This window comes from Eutrigla gurnardus, assembly GCF_963514095.1.
Source record: "Eutrigla gurnardus genome assembly, chromosome: 16".
In the NCBI taxonomy this organism is placed as follows: domain Eukaryota; kingdom Metazoa; phylum Chordata; class Actinopteri; order Perciformes; family Triglidae; genus Eutrigla; species Eutrigla gurnardus.
This window is the reverse complement of record NC_139927.1, coordinates 6,768,674-6,792,455: the sequence shown is the minus strand read 5'-3', so window position 1 is coordinate 6,792,455 and position 23,782 is coordinate 6,768,674. Positions and strand designations below refer to the sequence as shown.

Sequence of the window (23,782 nt, the reverse complement as noted above, 5' to 3'; positions counted from 1 at the left end):
CTGTCCAACTATAATATATATATTATATATAATATAATATTGAATTCTTATAGATTTGAGAGACAGATTAACAACACTGCATAGCAAAGGGACAAGTGAGCAGCATTGCATTGAGGGATAATTAAGTGTATTTATTTTATGTTATGTTAGTAATGTGTGCCATAATATGGGCCGTGGTTACGAGTGTGTATATCTAGAGTCAAAGGTCAAAAGTCAGAGGATATATCATGTGTGGACCATGAATTTTCATAGTCAAGTCATCCCATATCCCTGATGAAATGAATAATATTACTTTCTCAGATTCCCCCAGAGCTACACAAGACTTACAACTGCACTTCACACACTTTAAATCCACTGAGCGACTCTTTCAAGAGGACCACAACACATTGACTCAGCACCTTAAAAGTCAATATAAATATATAATATCCTACTGGGGTTCCTGCCAATAAGAAAAAAGAAAATCACAAGCACAGAATTAAACAAACATAGAGAAATTTGAATGAAATAGGGAGTTTTTAAACTAAATTTTCACTTCACAGAAGGCTTTAAGATCATATGGGTTTCTGGAATTGATTTTACTTTCATAGCAAAGAAAGCAACTCAGTGCTGGTTTTAACTACTGTCCTTTCCTCGAGGCGAGCTCTCCCATTCACCATTCAGCAACCAGTCGTTCAATATCAATAGTGCACGGGATCATGAGAATTCACAGTATGTGTCTGCAGCCGTGCGTGTGTGTGTGTGTGTGTGTGTGGGTGTGTGTGTGGGTGTGTGTGTGTAAGTGCTGCAAATGTGTTTGTGTGTGAGCTCATCCATATATGAGTGTATGTGCAAGACAGAAAAAAAAAAAGCAAAGAAAAAAAAAGAAGCATAATCTGCCGGTAATGGAACATGAAACCGAGCAGAAAATTGCAAAAAGAAATGACTCCTAGGGAGGGTGTCAGCTCTGATGAAATAAAGCCCTTCATGTGTGGCCTAATAAAGGCAGGCATAGGGTCTAATGTCCTCTATAATCATACCTTTAGTCTGATACCTCCAAAAAAGAGGGGAAAAAAATAAATTCAGACACAAAACGCAGACACACATGGCTGGAGCACAGCCAAATATTCAAAAAGTGGCCTGATACTTAATTAGCCAGCATGATTTCGCTCCCTTGGGTTTCCGCTGGCTCACAGTTTTCCCGAATGTACTCAAAATGTGACGTCTGTGTGTGCGTGTGTGTGTGCGTGTGTGTGTGTGTGTGTGTGTGTGTGTGAGTGCGTGTGTTTCCGACAGCCATTAATGAAGCCAAATTGTTGTTGCTAATAATGTTTTAAAAATGCAAATGAAATATGAAGGGAATAGAAAGATTTAGCAACAGGTGTTCCCTTCCCTTCTGCATTCATTACAATAACCGCCACCTACAATTATCAGACTTATATAAGTGCTCCGCTTGCCGTCATCATTTATGGATGGAATTAATACGGGGAGATTTCAGTGATGTTATGAAATGCAGGGACTTTCTGCCCAACTTTTAGGTTTAGTGAGTTGATTAATTGGATTGAATCAACTCACTAAACTGAAACATTGATATTTGAATGTGAGATCATGATTCAATTATCTCATTAATTCAACTAATAATACTGTGATAGGAGTCGTGACGTTCCGTGCAGGTTTATATATAAAGTATGAAATCGATCCTCTTCATATACATGTCCTGTATATATTGTATGCTTGCCTGAAGACAGGTCACGCTAGCATTGAAATGTACCCACAGGTTGTGTGACACTGCTTCTATAATTGATGGCAAAATGACAGCTTTCAGGAACCTTCCAAGGAAATGATTCAGAATCTACAGACCTGTAAAATGAAGCCTTTCAAACAGCCTTTCGCTCACGGCCTGGACTCGCCCTTGAAGAAAGCCGAAATGGACCCAAACTGTGAAATAAACTGAAAAGAGTACCACCTGCAGATATGTCTGGTCAAAGGTTAAACGAGTGGAGCCTCTGCTTTATTTGTAGGGGCATCACCGTGGAGGGCAGGCTGCTATTATGAGGCGCCGCATGGGGTCTCTGCTCTCCTAACCTCCCCTGTTTCCTTCTGTCTGCGGGGTGTCATCTGCGTTGATGGGGGCGGCTGGAATGGACTCAGCAGGGGGGGAGGGGGGGGATGTGATTTGACATTCCCGGTGGGGGGACAAAACGATATTCAACAGCTATCATCGACTGACCTGCCCTTGACCGCCGCCCGCTCCAGTGGATTAGCTGAATGACCCCGTGGTCGCCGGGGACGACTCCTCCGCCGTGTCAACCTGCCGTGGGTAAAAATAAAAGGTTAAAAACAAAACGGTGGAAGGATTGCTCGCAAACCATCTGGCAGCGGCGTTTTTTTTTCTTTATAGCGCCAGATGCAAGTCATATCACCCCAACGGGATCCCAGCCAGCCAGCCAGCCCCTCAATAGTGTGTGGTGGAGCATAGATAAAGCCTTATTCTGATGCCCAAGAAAAGAGAGGGAGTGAGGGAAAGAGGATAGAAGAGGAGGAGAGGGAGTGAAATATTGATGAGGAATGTGAGGCACAAAAATAGAGCGGCTCTGAATTCCCAATGAAGGGTAAAGGACGTGCACACACACACACACACACACAAAGTAGGATGTAACAATAAAGTAGATGAGTATAACACATACACACTCATGAGCACACGCACTTTTGCAGAACCATGATTCAGCACAAAACGAAATCCCATCCACTTCCCTGAAGTGCTTTTCAAACAGTCGCTGGCTATCTTCCAATTCTTTTTCTTTTTTAACTATCATAAAAAAAAAAAAAAAAAAAGAAAAGAAAAAAAGCATCCTTATTCATCATCTATAACCTGAGGTCAACTCCGTGCACATGCGACATGACGATACGCAACAACAGGCACCGGAAAAGGGAACCTTTGAAATGCTTTCAGTCCGTCGAGAACCTTGAAAGTCGGACCGCGGAGCTAAAGAAACGGCGTTACGGTCGGCGTGAAAGCATCAACACAATAGACAGGCGATAATAAGTTGTTCCTGCCAGCACGTGTTCACACCCCCTCCCCCCCACACTCCCACTCATCAGTTAACACTTGCTCATCTAACATGTTGACACTCTTTCTTTTTTTATCCCGATGAGGCCTCCAGCAGCTCTCAACCTTCACCGCCTTGAAGAGTAATAATTTGTTTTGCAAAGGAATTACGCCGGTAGTGTATCGCCGATAAGGGTGTCGGGGTCCGGAGATCATGCCGGAAGGCAGACGTCGTATAACCCTGCAGGGAAACTGCAAATTATTTTTTGTTTATTTGCCTATATTTGAGGGTTCGACCTTTAAGTATGATACCTGAAACCACCACCAAATGTTTTCCCCCTTTGGCATGTTGAAAACAATGTTATCTGAGGCTAAAGTGGTAATGAATTAACTCAGTATACAAGCTCAAGGACAGAGTGGAAGTTCCTCATGAATAATCCGCTCTCAGACTTTGGGACCCGAGAGTCAGCTTGGTATCTTTAGCAACGGAAAAACCGGAGCCCGCATGTGGCTTTTCCCTCAATGACTGTTGTAGAAAACAATGAGTCACGGAGAAGTCACTCGGGCTCACCGGCAGATACACGCCACCCCGTGATTGAGCACAATTCCCACCCAGCCCCGGCCAATCGCACTTAATTGCTGCTGCGAATGACTGATTGGGTCCGTTTTTTTTTTTTACCACAGCAGGATCTTAGAGGAACAGGGGGATGAAGGGAGGAAAGAGAGATAAAAACAAAAACATCAACCTGTCACAGAGGGGCAATTAACAGGTTGATTAACTCCAAACCATGGCCAGACTTTCCTCTAGTGTGTCTGCCTTTTGCTCTGCTCCTACAGGATCAAATGGACAAACGTATTAAGCCTTACAAATGATTCAAATTTGATTTAAAAAAAAAAACATAATTCTATTTTTTTCACTTCAAGGTTTGCATGATGCATTTTTTTCTTAAATCAAATGGATGACGACCTCAAGCAGGTTTGTTGAACACACTTCCTGGAATGGTAGGAAGACTGGTTACCTTAGCAACGTAGCCCCCTTTGGTTCCTCTATATCACTGTCAGATAAAATGTTGGAAACCAGAGAATGAGATTGTTGGGAGATCGACGGCCAGACGGACAGGTAGACAGACAGGTAGACAGACAGGTGTATCCCAATTAGGGTAGGAACCCCAACAATTATACGATGTTTAGTCATATTTGAGGGAAGAAAGCGGAATATACTTTTTTTTTTCAACCTTGAGCGCACAATGTCACCGAATGCTGTTCCGTACATATATAAAACATACATGAAGATGCATTGTTCATGCATAAACAGGCTGGAAGCAAGACGGACGCACACAATAAGAGAGAAATAAAGTTAGCCGCAGACACCCACATACATCTGCTGTGGTTGATTAATGTCGAGCCTCTCGTGTGAATTGGAGGAACGTCAGTTTGATTGACTGAGACGTATGCACTTCCATTCATCACCGTGTCTGTCCCTCCTCCTCCTCCGTTTCATTCTTCCTCTAAAGAGTACTCCAACAGGAAGTAGTCCTGGGTAAAAAAAAAGAAAACACACACACACACACACATCGTTGCAGCTCGGCGATCGTTCTCTTCGCTGCAGAATAATAGAGAAAGCCAGCAATCTGTGCTGAATCCTGACACTAATAGAGTAGGATGTGTCATCATGGGGAAACGGTTGAAATGTAACACTCAAGACGGATAAGTCACCGCGGATGGTTGTAAAATAACACGCGTTTGTTCATTCTGCAGCATGAAACAATCACATGTTTGTTCAAACTATATTCTTTTAAAATCACGTCGCATGTAAGGACAAAATATAACAGTTAAAACACGTAACATGTGCAGGTTTTCAACATGATAGACAAAAAGGAAGACATTGTAGCCGTGTGGCTCTTAAGTCCTGGCCATATTTTCAGAATAAATGCTGAAAAAGACGTACCCAAAGTAAATGAAGAATAACTCCACTATAAAAATGTTCATATGCATGTTCTTGGTGTCCTGGGATATCTAGGGACTTCACAGAATGTATTCCCAGTGTAAAAAATGTTTTGTCTGCCACTATGCCTGAGTAAATTGGAATAAACCAGTGGAGAAATATGAAATTCCTATCCTCGCATGATTTCCCCCCCTATTTGAAAGAGGATAAAACTATGCCAACAATGATTCCATGCAGACAGATGCCATTGATTACCTTCAGCAAATCCTTGACTACATATTTATCAAATTTGATATGAACATTTTCACTAAAATGCACGTCCAACCTTCTTTTGTGAACATTAGAATATAAACTTTGATCAACAATTGAAAGTACCGTTGTTCTGTCTTACTACTTTTTTTTACTATTTATTACTGTCGGGTTTTTTCGGCCGAAAAGATAATTATTCGCACATTCCTGTTTTTCATCATAAATACAAATTGTAGCATTTCCTCTTTACTTGCATGTACTGACCTTCTCCGTCATTTCCTGACTCTATGTCACACACACACACACACACACACACACACACACACACACACACACACATACACACGTTTACTGACTCCCCAGAGGAAGCCTCCTGTCCAGCATGGCTCTCTACTCCGCTATAAATCAGACAGCTTTCACAGACTCTCCGCCTGGCAAACGACTGATAGGGAAGAAAAAAGAAGCGAAGGCCCAAACGAGCAACTGCAACAATACATCGGGTCTAATGAAATAATAGATACAAGAAACACGAGGACGAAGGAGGGAAAGGGCAACAACGCCAAACTGATAAAAAGCCAAAGTTCATCTCGGCTGTAAAAAAAAAAAAGGAGCGGACAACTCAATTTCAGAATTTCCATCTGTTTTCTATCAAGGTTCATAAAGTGGAGCCTGTTTCAGGCAAGAATACGATAACCTTGTTTATCCCACAGAAAACCATGTTCACAGAGCCTCTTGATATTCTCCCTCTCGATTGGAAACGATGCTAAGGCCACAATCAAGAATATTAATCCCCTAAAGGAAATTCAGTTTGCGGTCGAGATTCAGGGATTTGCTCAAGGACACTTTAGTGGAGCTGGAAATCTACCAGAACTCGGGTCCTTGGTTTGAAGGATAGTCTCCCTGCTCATTACACAACACCCCATACATTGTAACAAGGGTCACTCCTGTTTCCCCTCCGGCTACGACTGCATGTTTTACAATCTGAACTGTCCTGATGGGGAAACGCTGCATTCAGGCTCTCCTGTAATTTGCTGGATTCATATTAAATAAAGGTCTAAATACGATTAATTCAAAATTCAAATTCACACGTTATTAATTTCGAGATTAAAACTACAAGGCTGCGGCGCTTGGAAATCCCTCCTAAATCTCCCCGAAGCTCCAAACGCAGCAGATCACATTGGCTCGCCGCTCCCCCTGCCGTAGTGACTTTCAGCCTTTCTCGGGGAGGAGAGCTAACAGTATAATTAAATCCAGACAGATGATAGGAGAGCGAACGCCTGCTAAATGGCCATCTTATCTTTTCAGGCCTGACAAACTGTCAAATCCTCTTCCCCCCCCCCATTTGTACATAATAGGAAGGTGGAGGCAATGACAACACAATGATGGGTAATTGTGAGGAGGTGGGTGTTTAGATGTGGGAAAGGTGTCAGCGATGACAGTGAGGTGAGACCGACGGAGGGAGTCCCGGCTTGTTTAAAGCACGGCAGGCACGAGAGAGCTTCTCCAAAGAACTTTGACAAAATATGGGGACCGTTTACATCTCATTGACACGATAGATGTTATGCCTAATGAACCAAATGACTGACTGAGCTATATTAGAACTTTCTTCTTCATACCATAATTATTAGCCATTTTTTTTGAGGTTCCTTGGATTTCTTGCTCATTTTTTGGGTGTTTTTTTGTGTAGCCTGAGGCCGAAACAGCGAGGGAGGGAAACGGGGGAAAAATAGTCAAATGTGAGCACTGTACCTCTGTTCTCTTTTGTTGTTGCTCAATATATCAATATATATAAAGAAATTACATATTTAAGCCATGCTTCGTGTCTGGTTTTTGTTTATAGGCACTCCGTCGCCTCAAAGCGAGCTCTCTTTTTTTGCTGGTCGGCTCCACGGTTACGAGGTGATTGTGAACGCAACACAATATCTATCTATCTATCTATCTATCTATCTATCTATCTATCTATCTATCTATCTATCTATCTATCTATCTATCTATCTATCTATCTATCTATCTATCTATCTATCTATCTATCTATCTATCTATCTATCTATCTATCTATCTATCTATCTTCTTTGTGGGTGTATACCGGCTGAGTGCTTCTTCTTTCCTTTTTTTTTTTGTGTGACAATAAGCCGTTTCCAATCAGGCACCCACTGGGCGTCACCTGGCATCTCTTAAGCAAATGCTGAATAAAAATCTGCATATAGGAGGTTTCTGCAGTCAATCGGGACAGGATTTAGTGCACAGCTGCATGTTTCTCATGTCCTCACTGTCATGTGGAGCTCGTGCTTTACTCCTAATAAGCTCTTATATAAATAACCCCTCAGTAATCATATGGAAGCATTAGCGGAAGAAAAAGCAATTTTGTTTGATAATTGTTTAAGAGAGTTCGACGACGACAGGTGAGGATGTGTTGAATGTTCTCATGCACTCAAAGAATGCAACGTTTGGAGAATAAACGCACTTATTCTGAGTGGCATTCATAAAAATAGCTCATAATATATGTCGTTGTTAAATAAACAGATCAGCCACATCAGCTTTAAGAGCACCTAATTGAATGTCAGTGTTTATATACGTCCAATGCAGCGGAGTTAATTTAACGCTAAAGATTTTCAGCAGCTGTGTGTATGTGTGTGTACGTGTGTGTGTGTGTGTGTGTGTGTGTGTGTGTGTGTGTGTGTGTGTGTGTGTGCTGCTTTATAAAAACTGCTACAAACCAGCACATGGACATATTGACTATGCAGCACACACACACACACACACACACACACACACACACACACACACACACACACACACACACACACACACACACACACACACACACACACACACGAGCAACGCGCTGAAACACAATCCTGCGTGCGTGGCCGCAGCACCTGGGTTAATTATTCACATTGGTCAATAATGAGCCACAAATCAATTTTTAATTGTGTTTGTCTCCCGTATTAATCAGACAATCGATTCCAGGCACGTCTCCGACGCCTGGATGAGCCTCAGCAAGCAAAAGAGCTTCAGGACCAGAAAGAAAAGAGAGGGAGGGAGGACAACAGCTACTGCAGAGGGAAAGAAAGGACGCGGAGAAGAGAAGTAAAGCAGCATGGTGGTTACTCCCCATCCGTAAAACCCAAGGGTTTGCTTTTTTTGGGGCTTTTTGCATGCAGGTACGCTGTTAGCCTTGATATTACCAGGTCAGCAGGTATGAGGTTGTGTGTGTGTGTGTGTGTGTGTGTGTGTGTGTGTGTATGTGTGTGTGTGTGTGTGTGTGTGTGTGTGTGTGTGTGTGTGTGTGTGTGTGTGTGCGTGTGTGTGTGTGTATGAAGAAACAAAGTATTTTGAGGGGCTGTCCTGCTCCCTTTGAGTCAACAAGCTGATAGAGTAATGGAGAGATGCTGACCTACCTACTGTACACACACACACACACACACACACACACACACACACACATACACACACACACACACACACACACACACACTGCTCGTTTGTCTCCCCATAAGCCAACCAAACAATCTTTTATCCTCCTGTCTCATTATATAATGTCTTCAACCTTCAGAGCACAACTAAATAATAATAACGTGCACCTGTCTGACTCATAAGCACGGAGAACTGAGAGAAGAAAGAAATACACGTAAAATAATAATCCAAAGCAATGGATTCAACTTCAGAGAAACTTAAAAAAAAAAAAAAAAAAATAGCCCAACCAAACAGCTGGAGATAGGAAATGTCAAGCGGCTTTTAAGGCACAAAGACGAGCCATTAAAGGAGTTGGCGTGGCGTTTTAATATTCCATCTAGCATGCACCTTTGAAAATGTCAACGCCGCGTCGGAGCTGGATGTGATGGAAAGGTGGACTTGATTACAGGCATCATCTTTTCAGCCAAGACGTGAGAATACATAAAAATCACACACACACACACACACACACACACACACACACACACACAGTCCAAACAGTACGCATTGGTTTCTAGGTTTAAAGGGACTTTCTTCCTCGTTGTCCCCGATCAGTGAAAGTGATGCACAACACATATAAGAAAACACGGGTTGTTTTCGTATGGAGTTGTCATGGCAACTAAATGGAATGAGTAATTGAATAGAAGACCGTTGACATTTATTGTGTCCATGTCAGTGATGCTTGTGCATGAAGAGTGAGGCGTGGGCTCAATCAGGCTGCAATCAGACCAATCACGCCTTTCAGCGTTTTGCCAGCGGAGACGTGGAGGAGAGACTCCGGCTTTAACGCGTGTGTCATTCCTTACCCAGCTTTTTATCGTCTACCGGAGCATCGGAAAGAGCTTCACCGCGAGGCTGAAAATACGTAGCTCTTTTGTTTTAGCGCGCACACAACCCACGACAGATGTCAACTTAATTAGTCACCGGAGAGCTGCATTAATCTGGATGAACTCAATTAGCGTGTTTGAAACTTAATCAGCACCCTATTTGCCTAAGAAACCAAAACAAGCCACAGTGGATCCCCTCAGTCCTGCTCTCATTCCCCATAGATTAGATGTGTGGGAACAGTTGGGGAAAGTTCCTGCTTTGATCCCCTCATGTTTGAATCGTTTGAGGGGAACGCCCTCTGATTGGCTGCAGGTCCCTGTGGATCCGAGGCCGCGGCCAATCAGGCATTGACTGTTGGGGAAGTGGGTTGAAATTCTTGGATCGAATAATCATTTACAATGTGAATATACATTTTTTTTTTCGAGACAAATATGCAGACAAAGTGATTCTCAGTGTTTAAAAATAGACAACTTAAATCCCGGGGATTTAAAAAAATGATGATTAAGCAGATTCTTGCTTTTCGACTTAGCATTTTTTATTCTCTTCAGAGTTGCAGCTAATTTGACTTGGGTTCATTAAAACGGTACTACCCTGCCTCTTCTTCTTCTAGAGACAACGTGATTGCATTTTACACTTTTTATTCTCCAACTTGGAGAAAGCAGCTCAACAGCCCCTTTTTGCTGACTTTAGCTTTTCCACCTTGCTGCAGTATTGTGGAAGAATACCAAGGTGCGTCAGTGACATCATCACGACACTTAAAAACGTTGGACCAGAGCTTTACCAACGCGTCGAATCCTGCAGCAACTATCTCACACATTCCACTCCGACACCGACGTTGTGAGTGAATTCTCATGCAAATGGGTTTTAACATCAAATTTGCACATAAAGTGGAAAATCGGTGTTGAAAATTTGAAGGGAAAAACTCGCAAATAATGTCGTGAGCTTGGCTGAGGTGGAAAAGCTGGTGTAACAACAAAAACAAAATGCAACAAAAAGATGGAAAAAGGCTGCGTGAATAAATGATGACGAACATGAAGCAAGGGACTAAAACATCAGTCAAGCTTCCACCGAGCTGGAGAGGGAAAGAGGAAACGCAGCGTTGGAGGAACACATCGGATATGTGGAGCGATGAAACCGGATTCTGCACATGAAAGATGATAAACCTCACATTATGTTGATGATGATGTGCTCAGCACTTTATATTTATAACAGTAGTGGAAGGAGGCTTGCATTTTCTATTGCTTATTTTTTTAACTTTGGTGAAAATAAAATAATTCTATCACTTATCTGTTAGCTCAGTAACCTTTTAGGACCATATTTCTAATTATTTGTCTTTTATTTGTGTTTTATTTGTGTTATGATTAGCTCTTTTTGAGAGAATCTTTACCCAAGATTTTTAATTCTAAGAAAATGACATTAAATCCACTTCGGCTTGTAAATGCTTAACGTAAGCCAGTCGACCGGGGAGGATGAGCACCAACACTCCAGCGGTCCCGATGACCCAGCCTCTCTCGACAGACGCCGACTCAGGAAAATGACAGAATGAGTACAGGTGTTCAACAGGACACGCAACGCGGCGAGAGGACATCGTCAATGCGGAGTGAACATCGACTCTCCGGCGGTCGCCGAGACAACGAGCTCAACGCTGTGAAGTGAAAGAGCTGCAGCTCCGACAGCCGAACTACACCGACTGCTGACGGAGGCCGCGCCCCTGAAAGGGCGAACCCTCAAAATAACACACATGAACTCAGTTTACCCTGGTGATGTCATCGGGGGCTACACACACTTGTACAGAAACTGTGTGAAAAACTAAATGTGTTTACCAGAAAGAGAGGTGCTAATGAAGAGTTGCACTATGGGAAATGTAGGATCAAGCATTTTGCAGCATTTTTTGGCATCTGCTTGATAGATATGGGGTTTTGTGTGTGTGTGTTTTCTATCAACCAACTCTCTTATGATAGAGGTTACTTATGATTAAAAAGACAACATTTGAATATCAGTGAAGTGTAAGTTTCTGTTCACCAGACATTCAGCAATAATATGATAAAAGAAAGTTCTGTATTTGTTGTTGTTGTTGTGTTTACCACCTGGCTCCTAATTTCTTTGTTTTCATTATTAGAATTCCCATCAGTCATTTCAATCATCAACTGAAATGTGGGCATCTGGCAACATTGCTTGAAGGGCAAGAAACAGCAGTCAGATGATCGCTCCATTAAAAGATACGAGCCAACCTCCAGCTTTATACTCATTTGGAAGAGAACACAAAGTTATTAGCGTCGGTATATAAACGCCGCCGTAACCAATAGGAACCGCGGCCAAAAACTCTCCGCGTGGAGTAGACGATGATAGCATATGGATCATGGTTTACAAAGTGTCATATCGCATCACTGCAGCAGTTCAGTCACGTTGAATTGTAATCAACACTCTGACCCCCACTAACAAGGAGACAATATTGTGTTGCTGCCTGATCCCTGAAGCTCATTTCGCTGGCAGATGGATATCTTTTAGTAATTAAGCCGATAACAGCGCCGGCGGATACCGAGACGCAAACACACAAAGAGGGACGTGTGACGTGGACGAGAGTGAAGCCCAACAAAAAAGTTATCTTATGAGTTCACGTGTTGATAGAGGATGGGAAAAAAACACCTTCCCTTCTTTACCAAACCCAAACAAAGGCACAAGTATCCACATGGGCATGCACACAGTGGGAAAGACACACACACACACACACACACACACACACACACACACACACACACACACACACACACACACACACACACGTTTATAGCTTCTTTCTATTCTTAATTAGCCTAAAGCCCTGAAGTCTGGTTCCAGCTCTTCTTCTCAGTGTGGTGCCGGCGCTTCTGTTAGTTAAGATTTCAGCTCAACATCCTCCACTGCTCTCATCTCTCCCTCACCCTCCCTCATCTCATCTCTCTCTCTAGCTCACTCTCTCTCTCTCACACACACACACACACACACACCCTTGTCACTTTGCTCGCATCTCCATTGCATTTCTCTCCGTATTCCTTTCTTAATTCATCTCTTCTCCCCGTCTAGCTCATCCTCCCACTCTGTTTTTTTTTTACCATGCAGGAGTGTTATCTCATCACTACTTTTTTTTGCCTCTTCTCCATCTACTCTCCCCTCTTTCTTCATCTCCCAATTCAACGGACGCCGTTGTGATGGTTTGCCTCTATGGATCTCAGTCCATCACTCGTCCCCGGTCAGGGTGTTTGTCATGGTTACGACCATCGTTTGCTATTCATCACATGGTTGGGGGTACACCTGCTGGGGGAGAGAAGCATGTAGCCTGGGTTGATAGCTGAGTGTAAGTGTGTGTGTGTGTGTCGGTGAAGACAGACAGGCAGATGTTTTCGGGGGGGGGGGGGGGGTTAAGTAGGAGGAGAAGGAGGAGGAGAGAAAAAGCTGTTAGTGAGCCCCAACCTGATCCTCTCGAGTGCTCAATTCTCCTAGTATTTTAAAGCTCTGATGTTGTTTACCCCGGCAGCAACCCTTATCATCATCAAAGCCTGTAAGTGACACTCTCCAAACGAAAGTGTTCTGCAGAACAGGCCCCCCAAACCCTCCCCCCACCATCGCCATGGTAACCGCCTCGTTCTCCTCCGGCTTGAATCCCCGAGGAACACCTGTTGGTCCGTCGTTAGCTAGCTCCAACGTGTCCGTCATTCGGATCGTCTGGAGAAGTTTCGGAGTAAAACAAGAAGCTCAACGAGTAAACACTTGATATGTTGTGTAAGTAAACACACATTCCTCCCTTCCCTTCATTGACATTACCCTTAGAAAAGGCTCTGAAAGCCTAGCTTCTCTCTACAGCTTTGACTCACAGGGTTTTACTTAGAATAAACAGGTGTGCTTTACTCTCCATCAAATCGCCTGTTTGAAGCGGTTGATGGGCGATGATGTCACGGATTGATGTGCACCATAATTCAAAGGTTGAATATTCATGTTTATAGAGAAATACCCAGGATACAGTTACATCTGAAGATGTTCAACCAGGTAAAAGTGTCTCTTAAAAATCCACTTTTCCCGTTATATTTCCTCTTGTAAGTTTGGGGGAAACATTTCATTCTATCCTATCTGACAGCATCATCACATATTCTGTGCCAAGTCGTTTCAACTCGTCACTGAAGTTATATGATGTTTACACTGAGCGAAACGTTCAAAACCCAGGGCTCCGTGTATTTTCATTTTATCAACTGGAAATGTTCCGCATGTCTTGTGCATTATTTATACGGACCAAAAATCCAGTCTGACGTATTTGGTATCTCTGCATACGTTGGCATCTACACTTGCATGTGAGAATAAGAATTGAGGAGAACATTTGGCTGAACGGCGTGAGTTTATGAGGGTGACAATGTTGCAGCTGCACTGGAGCTTTCTATAGCTGTTTTGTTTTTCTTAATATCTCGTGAAAATTCCTCTCTCGGAAATCTATTTTACGACTCATCTACATATCTGTAGCGACCCGTGACACACAGACTCCGCCCCCTCCCAGCAGGTGCTGACAAAGCAGGTATTTTGCCTCTTTCAGCCAGAGAGATCGACATCAATGGAAGACTGATTGCAGACGCGTCGTGGAAACACATTCAAACGGACAGAAATGCTATTCTGACACAGATGTGAGTGTGTTCACACACAGCATGTTCCCCAACACACACACACACACACACACACACACACACACACACACACACACACACACACACGGCTGATGAAAGTTTTACTCCACTTAGTCTTAAGTATTATTCAGATCTATTTGATGTGTTAAAAACGCTATAAAAAACATACAAATGCCTTGCTTCCTGCTTCAGCTCCAACCAACAATCTTCCAGTCACTCTGGATCGCTCCTCCACCTACACTGCACCGTCCTCCAACCGTCCCTCCACCTCCTCCCCTTCCCTCAACAGTTTGGGAAACATATGGCGGTGGCTAACAGCTTGGAGGATGTGAAACCGTGAGCGCCTGTAAAAGAGGACGGGGTGTTAATGCCGATATGTGAAATAAACCCCATTACCGCCTTTTCAGCTTGTTTTTTTTTTTTTTTTTCATCCTCTGTGTAAAAAAAAGCAGCTGTTATGGAAACATCCAATGCTTACTGATACACATTTTCTCATTGGTGTTATGTCATCACCAGCTCCTGGCTCTGATGCAGGCTAAGGTAGGTGTCTTTTCATTCCATTATTATTCTCAGTTGAACTGCTTCGAGAGAATCGCTAAAAAATGTTTTTTAAAAACACAAAAACAACATTGATCTATAATTAAATGTTAGAGTTAAATTAATGTTTCCCAATGCAAATCAGCTAATTTCATCAGAAACAAGTGTTTCCTGATCGGCCTCATTCTGCTCTGTTGCAGCGTTTGAGAGGAACCTCATGCTGCCGGGCAAAATGTTGCACTTGTTTAAAGAAATTTGGAAAATGTGACACTTAAGATGTCAAGAGTTTCCAGTGATTTTAATAACGCCGGCAGAGAGACTCTGAATGTTTGGTCGCTGGCCCCAGAGAACCCGATATTGGGTTCAGTAGTATAAGCTCATATTATATTAGAATCAATTTCCCTCTGTGTTTTTGCTGACGGGCCGTTTCCCCGCTCCGCTTCCATCCTGGGATCTCGTTGCAAGGTTTGGAGGAAGCAACTGGTCCGTGTTCAGTTTACGATGCACAAATCCCAAAGCCTGCAGGCAGTCAACAAACACGCCTCCACAGAACACACGCCATCGGCTTTCAATCACAAAAAGGCAACTCATATAACCATATATTAAAGTTTGCCACATGTAAAGCAATTATCACATTCTTCATTTACAGTGTTCAATAATGTTAACATGTCATAAGTGTGTATGAAAGGAAACGGCTAAAGGGGAGAAAGCTTGTTTGGGAGATTACCTCAAGTCTGAGGCAGCAGCTGGCGGTAGCAGGTTTGGCGAACCTGCCCAAGAAGGTTTTCATTGTTGTTGGTCTGAAAAGTAACAACAAACAGAGCCAAGAGAGGGGGGCAATATTCAGAGAAAAAAGTGGCAAATTTGCAAGTTTATTATAAAGAATCTTGCCCCTCCTCGCCTCCATTTTCTTTTGGCATATATTCATGTACATATAGTCAATATAAACAAGTTGCTTGTTCCGCTAACACTGGATGTTTGCCGTCGCTATGACAACAACTGAAAGCTACCGCTAGCATCTTAACCCCAACCACCCCAACACCCATAAGATGACAATTCCATCAAACCCAACAATAACCATCAACATCATAAGGACTTTAATGAGGCGTTGTCACATGTTGTGGTGTTTTAATTAGAAAAATAAATGCGTACATTCGTGGGAAGTTAGCTAGCATAAATGCCAGTTGTTAGCATCGTAATAAACTCACAACTTGCCACTTTTTCTCTGAATATTGCCCCCTCTCTCGCCTATAGTGGCCCTAATACACCATCATAGAGAAGTGAGCGAGCTGTTTATAAAAAATTATCTTTTTCTGTTTACGAGGGACCTTTAATACACCCAAGTTATTCCCACTCTAATAATAAGCGATGACTACTACTCACAACCTTGTGCTAGTTTTGTACAAGTAGTAAACCATCTCATAAAGATGCAGTTGCTTTTTTCCAAAGAGATAAAAAAGTCAGAATTGACCATTTTGAATAGAATGCAACCTTTTTTAGCTGCTACCTCTTTCGCTGCAGCGCTACGAGCGTTAGCAGGCCGACGTCTTGTTCCCTCCAGGTATTCGTCTTGCGTTGTGAATCCTGCGGAGCGATATCTTTAGACCTTCCACTCATCGCTCCTTCTTCTCTCATCATTGACTCTCACTCATTTCCCACCTCGCCTGCTTTTCTGACCTCCAGCTTCCTCCAGTGTCTCCTCCATGCTTTATATTCAACGCTATACAACTCTGTGTGCGGTATACATATATACTAGGAGGGTTTTTATTTGTCCGTTTGTGTGTATTTAACCGTCGCAGACAGACAGTGGAGGGCGGGGCTGTGGGTCTAAGAAGGGGTGAGACAGGATGGATGGAAAAACAGAGAGGTAAAGGAAACAAACATGGCCTCGGAGGGTAAATGATTTCCCACGATTCGGCCTTCTGACAAGATAGAAGGCGTGTGAGGGATTTCCTGGAATGCAAACACTCTCCTTTCATGTCTTCTCTTCCTCTGGCGGACTCCACAGAGGACTCGTAGGCGTGAGTTAAATGGCTAAATGCCTTGTTTCAGAGAGGTAACCTCTCTTCAGCGGGGGAGAGAGTTTGTAAGAACCCGTCACATTCAGAGCCTTCGCCCCCCTGGGGGCCCACATACGCTCCCCCATCACCTTCTGGATGGATTGCAATGATGGCTCACACCGCCTGCACCGAGAGCTTTGTCCGACAGGAAGGAAGGGGAAAAAAAAGAAGGGATGCTTACGCTTGACAGGTTGTGACACCGTGTTTACCAAACCCCCAGCAGCACGGGAGGTAAAGCCCGGCAACATTTTACCAGAGGAGCCTGCAGTCCAACTGTGCACATGAGCAAAGCCCAGAAGGGATTGTGATGCTCGTGAGAGCAGAAATGTTTGAATGTTGAACAAACGGTTCTTGAGTGGACGATCATCTCGTTAGTTAAAAGCCACGGGGTGTAAATAAAAGCCTGCAATTTCTATCTTTAATCTTCATTACGGATTCGTTGTCGAGGGTAAAATGAAAAACTGTAAAGATGAGAATTCCTGCCCATTCTGTGTGTGTGTGTGTGTGTGTGTGTGTGTTAGTAAAGAGGTGCGACTCAAATGCTAAATCAAGGTGACAGTCAATAAAAGTGTCGTTATGTTTCAGGTAATTATGAGCTGGCGGTGTGAGCTGAAAGGGAACTCGGAGGCTCCCATCTATAGGCGGGAGCTCTTAAATACTCAGCACGGCTTTGTCAGCGCCAACTTTCCACAAGTTCTTAAAAAGCATCATTAATGTGCAAAAAAAAATAAGTTTGAAATATGCATGAGACGTTTACAGGGTGTTCGGGATGAAAAGCGAGCGAAGCTAAAGTAATGTTTTGGCGACAAAACTCATTTCGAACTGTCTGGCACCAAAAAAACGCACCTGTTGCACTTTTCTAATGACGCGCGGCCGCTAGGTGTTAATATGACATTATTACCGGTAACACCTTAGAAAGTTGATATGGTGGTTGGATGTTAGCATACTGTTTTTTACACTCAGCAGACACAAAGCAACATTAGCATTCTTTTGTAGTCGTGGACAAAAATTAAACCTCCTTTTATCTTTGTTTATATCTACGGAAAGAACATTGAATATTATCTTTAGCGGCTAAATGTTCCATTTTCTGATTTTCTAAGCTGTCGCTTACTTGTCTGTCTGTCTGCCTGCCTGTCTGTCTCTCTGTCTGTAGAGCCACAAGAGAACAGAGGAAAAGTGCTGAAAGAAAAAAGCATAAATGTTTCTGAAATGGCAAACTTTTCACATTTAATCTTCTCCCCTGATGAAGGGCCGCTTGGAAATACATCACTAGGGCCGCATGGCCGCGACCGAGAGGCCGTTTGGTATTTCAGGTGTCAAGAGCGGGTTTTTTACGAGGGTCAACTCTGCTGATCAAGATGGGTCAAAGAGAAAAAAAAAAAAGAAATACTGCAGCGTTAATCAGCTCGGCTCTCGTTTCCCACCGTCCCCTCCACTGGTCTCGACACTTCCTCCTTCTTTTGATTCACAGAAACGAGTCCAATGGAACATTTCTCACCTCCAGACCGACTGAGTGAGAAAGCAGCATCTTATCAGTCTGCTTCCTGTCTCCAGACTCGTGAGCACACATGCACCCTTTCTTTTGATTCTATGGTTCGCCATAGGACTGCTGCTTCCTCCCAACCCACTGTAATTAAACATGCATCGACGGGCCATCAAATTTCCACGCTGATTGCGTAGTTTGCTATTCCGATCTCGTTTGAGGCTTTTAACACCGCTAACGAAAGGTCGGGAGCGCCGATTCCATCAACCCGATGACTGGAGGATTAAACAGTTGAGATTGATTAGGACGAGGCTTCGTGTAATCTTGTTAACTCGGCAAAAGAGTTGATTTCGTGCTGGCCGGCACTAAAAGAAAACACACAAAAAAACGGACTCCCGCTGAAGCTCAAGGGTACGAACAAAACAGCGGGTCGATGACTATCTCACACCAATCTGGTTCATTCTGCAAGGCTGACAGAACTCGTCTGACACGAGGGGGGGATGAGCGTCGGTGGGCTTTCTTTAAGAGGCATCTTTAAAAACCATCAGCGTCCGACGCTGGTTTAGAAGCCCTAAACAGCAGAGCTATGAGTGAAGGAGTGACGGCAGTGAAATTGACTCATTAATCTCGACCGTATTGTTTCCTCTTATGATATACTGCTTATAACTCCTCACAGCTACGGCTGCAGAAAGCCCATTTTTGTTGTGTGGCTGTATTTTCATGATGCCCAACAAAAAGCATTGTCTCATTTTCCTTCTCTCCTCCACAGCTGGGGGAGATCCACTCCTCTCTGGTGTGATATATAGACCCGGCCACTCCAGCACCCCCCCCCCCCCCCCCCCCCATCTCTTATAAAGGGGCCTGAAACACAGTCTGTCAGGGTAAATACCTCCAAGTCACAGCCCTTTATTCCATTTCTGGGCGACTCTACTCCACCAGCTGTTTTAAATGCTTCCTGCCAGAGAGAATTACTGTTCAATATTTCACGATATTGAAAATAGAATTTCGGCTCGCCTAAAAAAAATGGCAAACGACGGAGTGGTTAGTTAGGCAAATACCACTGTGCACTTATGGAACAACGAGATAAGGGGATTGCAAACTGGATGTATTAAGTAGAAACATAACCGGGGGGGGGGGGAGAGGAGGGGATTCAACGAAATTAACTTCTATTTTGTCTTTGGATGCCACGGAAAAAAAAGGCTTTATAGAAAAGCCGTGCCGAAGTTTATTCATAAAATTAAGGGATTAAGAACAGCAGGAGAAAGTTAACGAGAAAATATGGAAACATGATCTGCTTATTACTGCCTGAACAGATTTAAGCGGGTCTTGGAGGCACCGGTGCCACATTTCCAGAAGGAAGCTACCAACAACAGTTACAGCTACTTTTCTAAAAGGCGTCATCTGGGTAATTAGAGTGAAGCACGTCGCAGACATGAACGTTTTCTGTCGGAGGGACTCTCCGGATTGTTTTCGTCTGCTCCTAGAAAATGGTTTAGAAAGCGGCGGGTTAAACATTCACAAGTAGTCAGTTTAAAAGCTTGTTTCAAACCGACAAAAAAGCTAAATCATCGTCAGACGATAGTCAGAACGTTCCCAGAATGCACTGCAACGACTCAGACTATATACGGAAACGATTCTTCCCGTCGCCTACATATTGTACTTATGAATGCAGAATCTGTTTTTAGAGATTACAACCGACACAAACACCAAGCTTGATGCAAATTAATGAGTGATTTTATGCAAATGAGCATTACTACTTTTAGCAACTTTTTGGAGCTATCTTCTCTTTGCAACACTGCAATTTGGTTTCCACGGCTTTGTGCCAAAAATCTAGTTTTCATCTTCCGTTGATGCGTACCCAGTGGCCACATTAACTTCATGTTCTTCAACAACTAAGAAAAGCTTATTTAGTCATCAATATTTGACGTTACACAGATAGATTTCAGTGGTTTTATGCATTTGTCTTGAATATTAAGCATGTATGACTAAATAAGCAATAATCAGAGTTAATTACCTTTTGATTGGTTGTCATGGAAGTACATGACATCATCGTTTTCCGGCCGAGGAAAAAAGATGTTCAGTGTCTAGTGTTTCTCACCTCTGATGATGATTCTGTGTAAGAGTGTAAAAGATGGCTCTTTCTTAGCTAATCACCATCCAAACCCTTCACTCGCCCCTCACTGGTCATAAAAGGGATGTTTAACTTTGATGGGGCAGGTTTACCTTTTAGAGCACATAAAGAAAGTGAGCTGCTCTGCAACACTGCATGAACACACAAACTAAAACTCTTCTACCACTTTGACAAACAAGATAAATTATCCACTTTCCCCCCATTGTTTGCCCTGCAGCTGTTTTCTCCAGAAAACAGTTTGATTGTTTGACAGAGAAAGAGGTTGAAAATGCTCTTGATGACATCACAGTGGGTGAAAGCAGTCAGTCGTTTCAGATCCCCGGGGAGTCGTACGTTCTGACCAGTGAAAACACTTTTTCTTTTTCTCTTTTTGGGCTCGGTTGTCACGGTTGTAACAAGTGCGTGGATGTTCGGGTCACATGGTTGTTTTTAACTTGGAACAATGAGAAAATAGCATATTTATAATGAAAATATAGAATTGTGAGATGGCAGATAAATATTTCCAAAAACCCTTCAACTGAAAATGTACTTTTCAAAAATATTTTCTTGAACAAAAGAAGACAAAAATGAAAGATGTTGTCTATTACAACTACCAAGAAGGAAATACAACAAAGTCATTAACACGATTTTTCTTTATTTCCGATCTAAAAGGTGGCACAGATTAATACCTGCATTTTAGAAAGTGAAACAAAGCATGCTGGGAGCGTCACTGTGTGCACCAACACGTATTCCTCATCATCATTAGCTCTCCGTGATACCGCCAGGGTGTCCGTGCATGTATATGGCGTTTGGGCACACACACCAGAACACACAGCGCAGGGCAGCTGTGGGGCTAATTTGTTTAGAGGGAATTAATTAGACATTATTAGGGTGAAAACAATGGAGCAGAGGCAGGGTGTTTAACGGTGGGACGTCACAGAGGCAAAAACCTGTCACGGAACAATAGGCTCATATTCAGCCTCGGCTTCCCCGGCTACCGCTCAATTACTGGATCACACAATAGGACGCAGGCGTGAACAAACACAAGCGAGGAGGTGCGTTTTCTGGTCGCCCCCCAGTCTGAGGGGAGTCAGCAGAGGCTGTGTGCCTGCATTCATGTACCTGTGTTTCTAATGGAGCAGATGTATTAAAGGTAGACACGTCTTCGCACGACGAATAACAGAACAAAATGCAAGAGGTCTAATATTAACCGTTATTCTCGTTCTTATTTCATCAGATCTCAATCCAATCTAATCCCACTCTTCCCCTCGGCATCTTCCCTAAATCTGCTCCGCTTCATCACCGCAGTCCCTGGCTCCGCTCCAAACCCCCCCTCCCTCCCCTTCACAGCCACTTCCTCAGAACCGCCAAGGCAGAGTTGAAGGTGAACTGGGCCCGGTGGGTCCCGCGGTGAGCCAGCAGCAGGGAGCCCGCCTCGGCCCCGTGGCCCGCCGCCAGCAGCTCGCCGGTCGCCTTCTCCACGTCCCAGCCTCCCTCCTGCTGCTGGGCCAGCATGTGGGCGCTGAGCGGGGGGTACAGGGCCGAGGAGACGCAGCCCACCAGGAGCCCCGCGTCCAGGAGTAATGAGAGGAGCTCGGCGTCGCAGGAGGAAGCCGTCTCCTGGAGGGGAAGAGAGGATGGGAGAACATGTCAAATGTGGTTATGGAGTCAGGAGGAACTATCTTTAAGTGCGTTTACGACATTTCATCCCCTGTGAATACACGCCAGGAGTAACTGCCAGAAATATTGGGAAATACACAACCATTTTATCCGCCAGGTAACCAGCTCTCACTCAGCAGACCGACGCTAAGCACCCTCTGGCTGATAACACTCTTTGTGGCTGGTAGATTTTTGGAGATTCACCAGCCACAGCAGTCTGCAGAAACAATGCATCCCAGCCTCCCGCTGCTGCTGCTGCAGTATTTCCACCCTGTGTGTGATTACGATGTTACACGCTTGGAGAAACCTGATGAGGTCACAGTGTCGGGACAAATCCCGCGTTGTCCCCGTGGCTCACGCACATGCAAACAGGCGTTTCTTCAAAGAAACCAAAAAAACGCTCAGAACACATGTTCACGCGGCCGCGGAAACCTTTACGTAATGTTTTTAATCCCATCTCACGCCTCCTTACATCAATGAAACGCATGCAAATTCAAAAACAGCTAAATGCCGGCGGGGCTGCCGAGAGTGGTTTACAGGCCGCGGAGAAGCAGGGCTGAGTGCTGCCGTGGAAAAAAGGCTCTCTGTGACTCAACCCCCCCCCTATCTCCTCCAGCATCCTCTCACCTGTTTGCCGTCTATTATTATGCCTGCACTCGCAAAACTATACACGCGTTGGTGCACGAGCGCAGACAGACAACAGCCAGTCCCTGTCAGGGTATTTCTGGAGCTGAGGCAGATCAATTATAAATGTGGAGCTCATGTCTCCTCGTCTATAGCGGAGAACGGGAGCAGAGACGGATGAATTTCTCTCTCCCTCACCTCATCGAGGCCGGCCTCGCTCCATTCTTTTCCCCTCCTCCTTGAAGGAAGATTCATGCTTAAAAACACAAAAACGGTAAAAAAAAAAAGGGGATCACTTCACCGTGAGGATGGATATTAGTGAACCTGAACATCTCCTGTGAGTTGAGAGATCTTCGTCGTTAAGTTAAACCAGTTTGACCTGGCATGGTTTGACATTGTTTTCACCGTTGAAGTTCATGGTACCAAAGGGAGACAAAGGGCTGACATCTTACAGCTACAGAGATACACAGATGACCCGGAGATACGTCATGCATGGCGAGTAATTTCATTTCTCCCTTCCATTCAGAGACGGAGATGAATCATGACCAGCCATGGGGAGGGAGTGGAAAAGACGGACGGAGACACTCTCGAATGATGGAGACAGAGGTGGACGAGGGGATCCGGTTGTAGTGAGAATGAAGGGGAAGACGAGGGAGAGCTGGAGGGAGAGAGCTGGAGGAAAAAGGCATACGTGCACTCAAAGCATCGGATACATTTTTAAGTGCACCAACTGTTTCCAGGAACGGAGGAGTGACACGTCAAAACAACTTAACGCTCCAAACTTTTGATTTCGGAGCCTCAACAGAGGCTGTTCTACGTGAGACTTCTGGAGCCTGTTGACCCATTTTGAAGCTCAATGTCTGACAACGATGATTTCAAACCAGGTTAAGGAGCAAAGGATGTGGAGTATTTCCTGAGATCTGGGTACAGAGTGACACGAATAAAGTAAGATGATGAGAGAGGCTGCAAACAAGGCCAAGGCAGGATTATCTACTACATTACTACAAACAACTGTAGGTGAAATCTGGATCAATTAACCAATTAAATGTATTTGTAGAGCACTTTTCAGACGGGACAGTGCAGCTAAAAGTGCTAAACAGATGACTAGCAAGCCCAAAATAAAGACAGTAAAAACGACAAAAAATACAAAAACTTTTCAT

At 43.9% G+C, this 23,782-nt stretch overlaps 1 protein-coding gene across 1 annotated transcript in view; it reads right to left on the bottom strand.

Moving 5' to 3' along the window:
• Nucleotides 1-20,981: 20,981 nt before the first annotated feature.
• Nucleotides 20,982-23,782, bottom strand: part of nbas (NBAS subunit of NRZ tethering complex) — a 140,044-nt gene continuing 137,243 nt past the window's right edge. Inside the window, exon 53 of the mRNA XM_084030177.1 lies at nucleotides 20,982-21,959. Within this exon, the coding sequence (XP_083886303.1) occupies nucleotides 21,684-21,959 (276 nt within the window). The 3' untranslated portion in view covers nucleotides 20,982-21,683. The remainder of the gene's footprint in view (nucleotides 21,960-23,782) is intronic.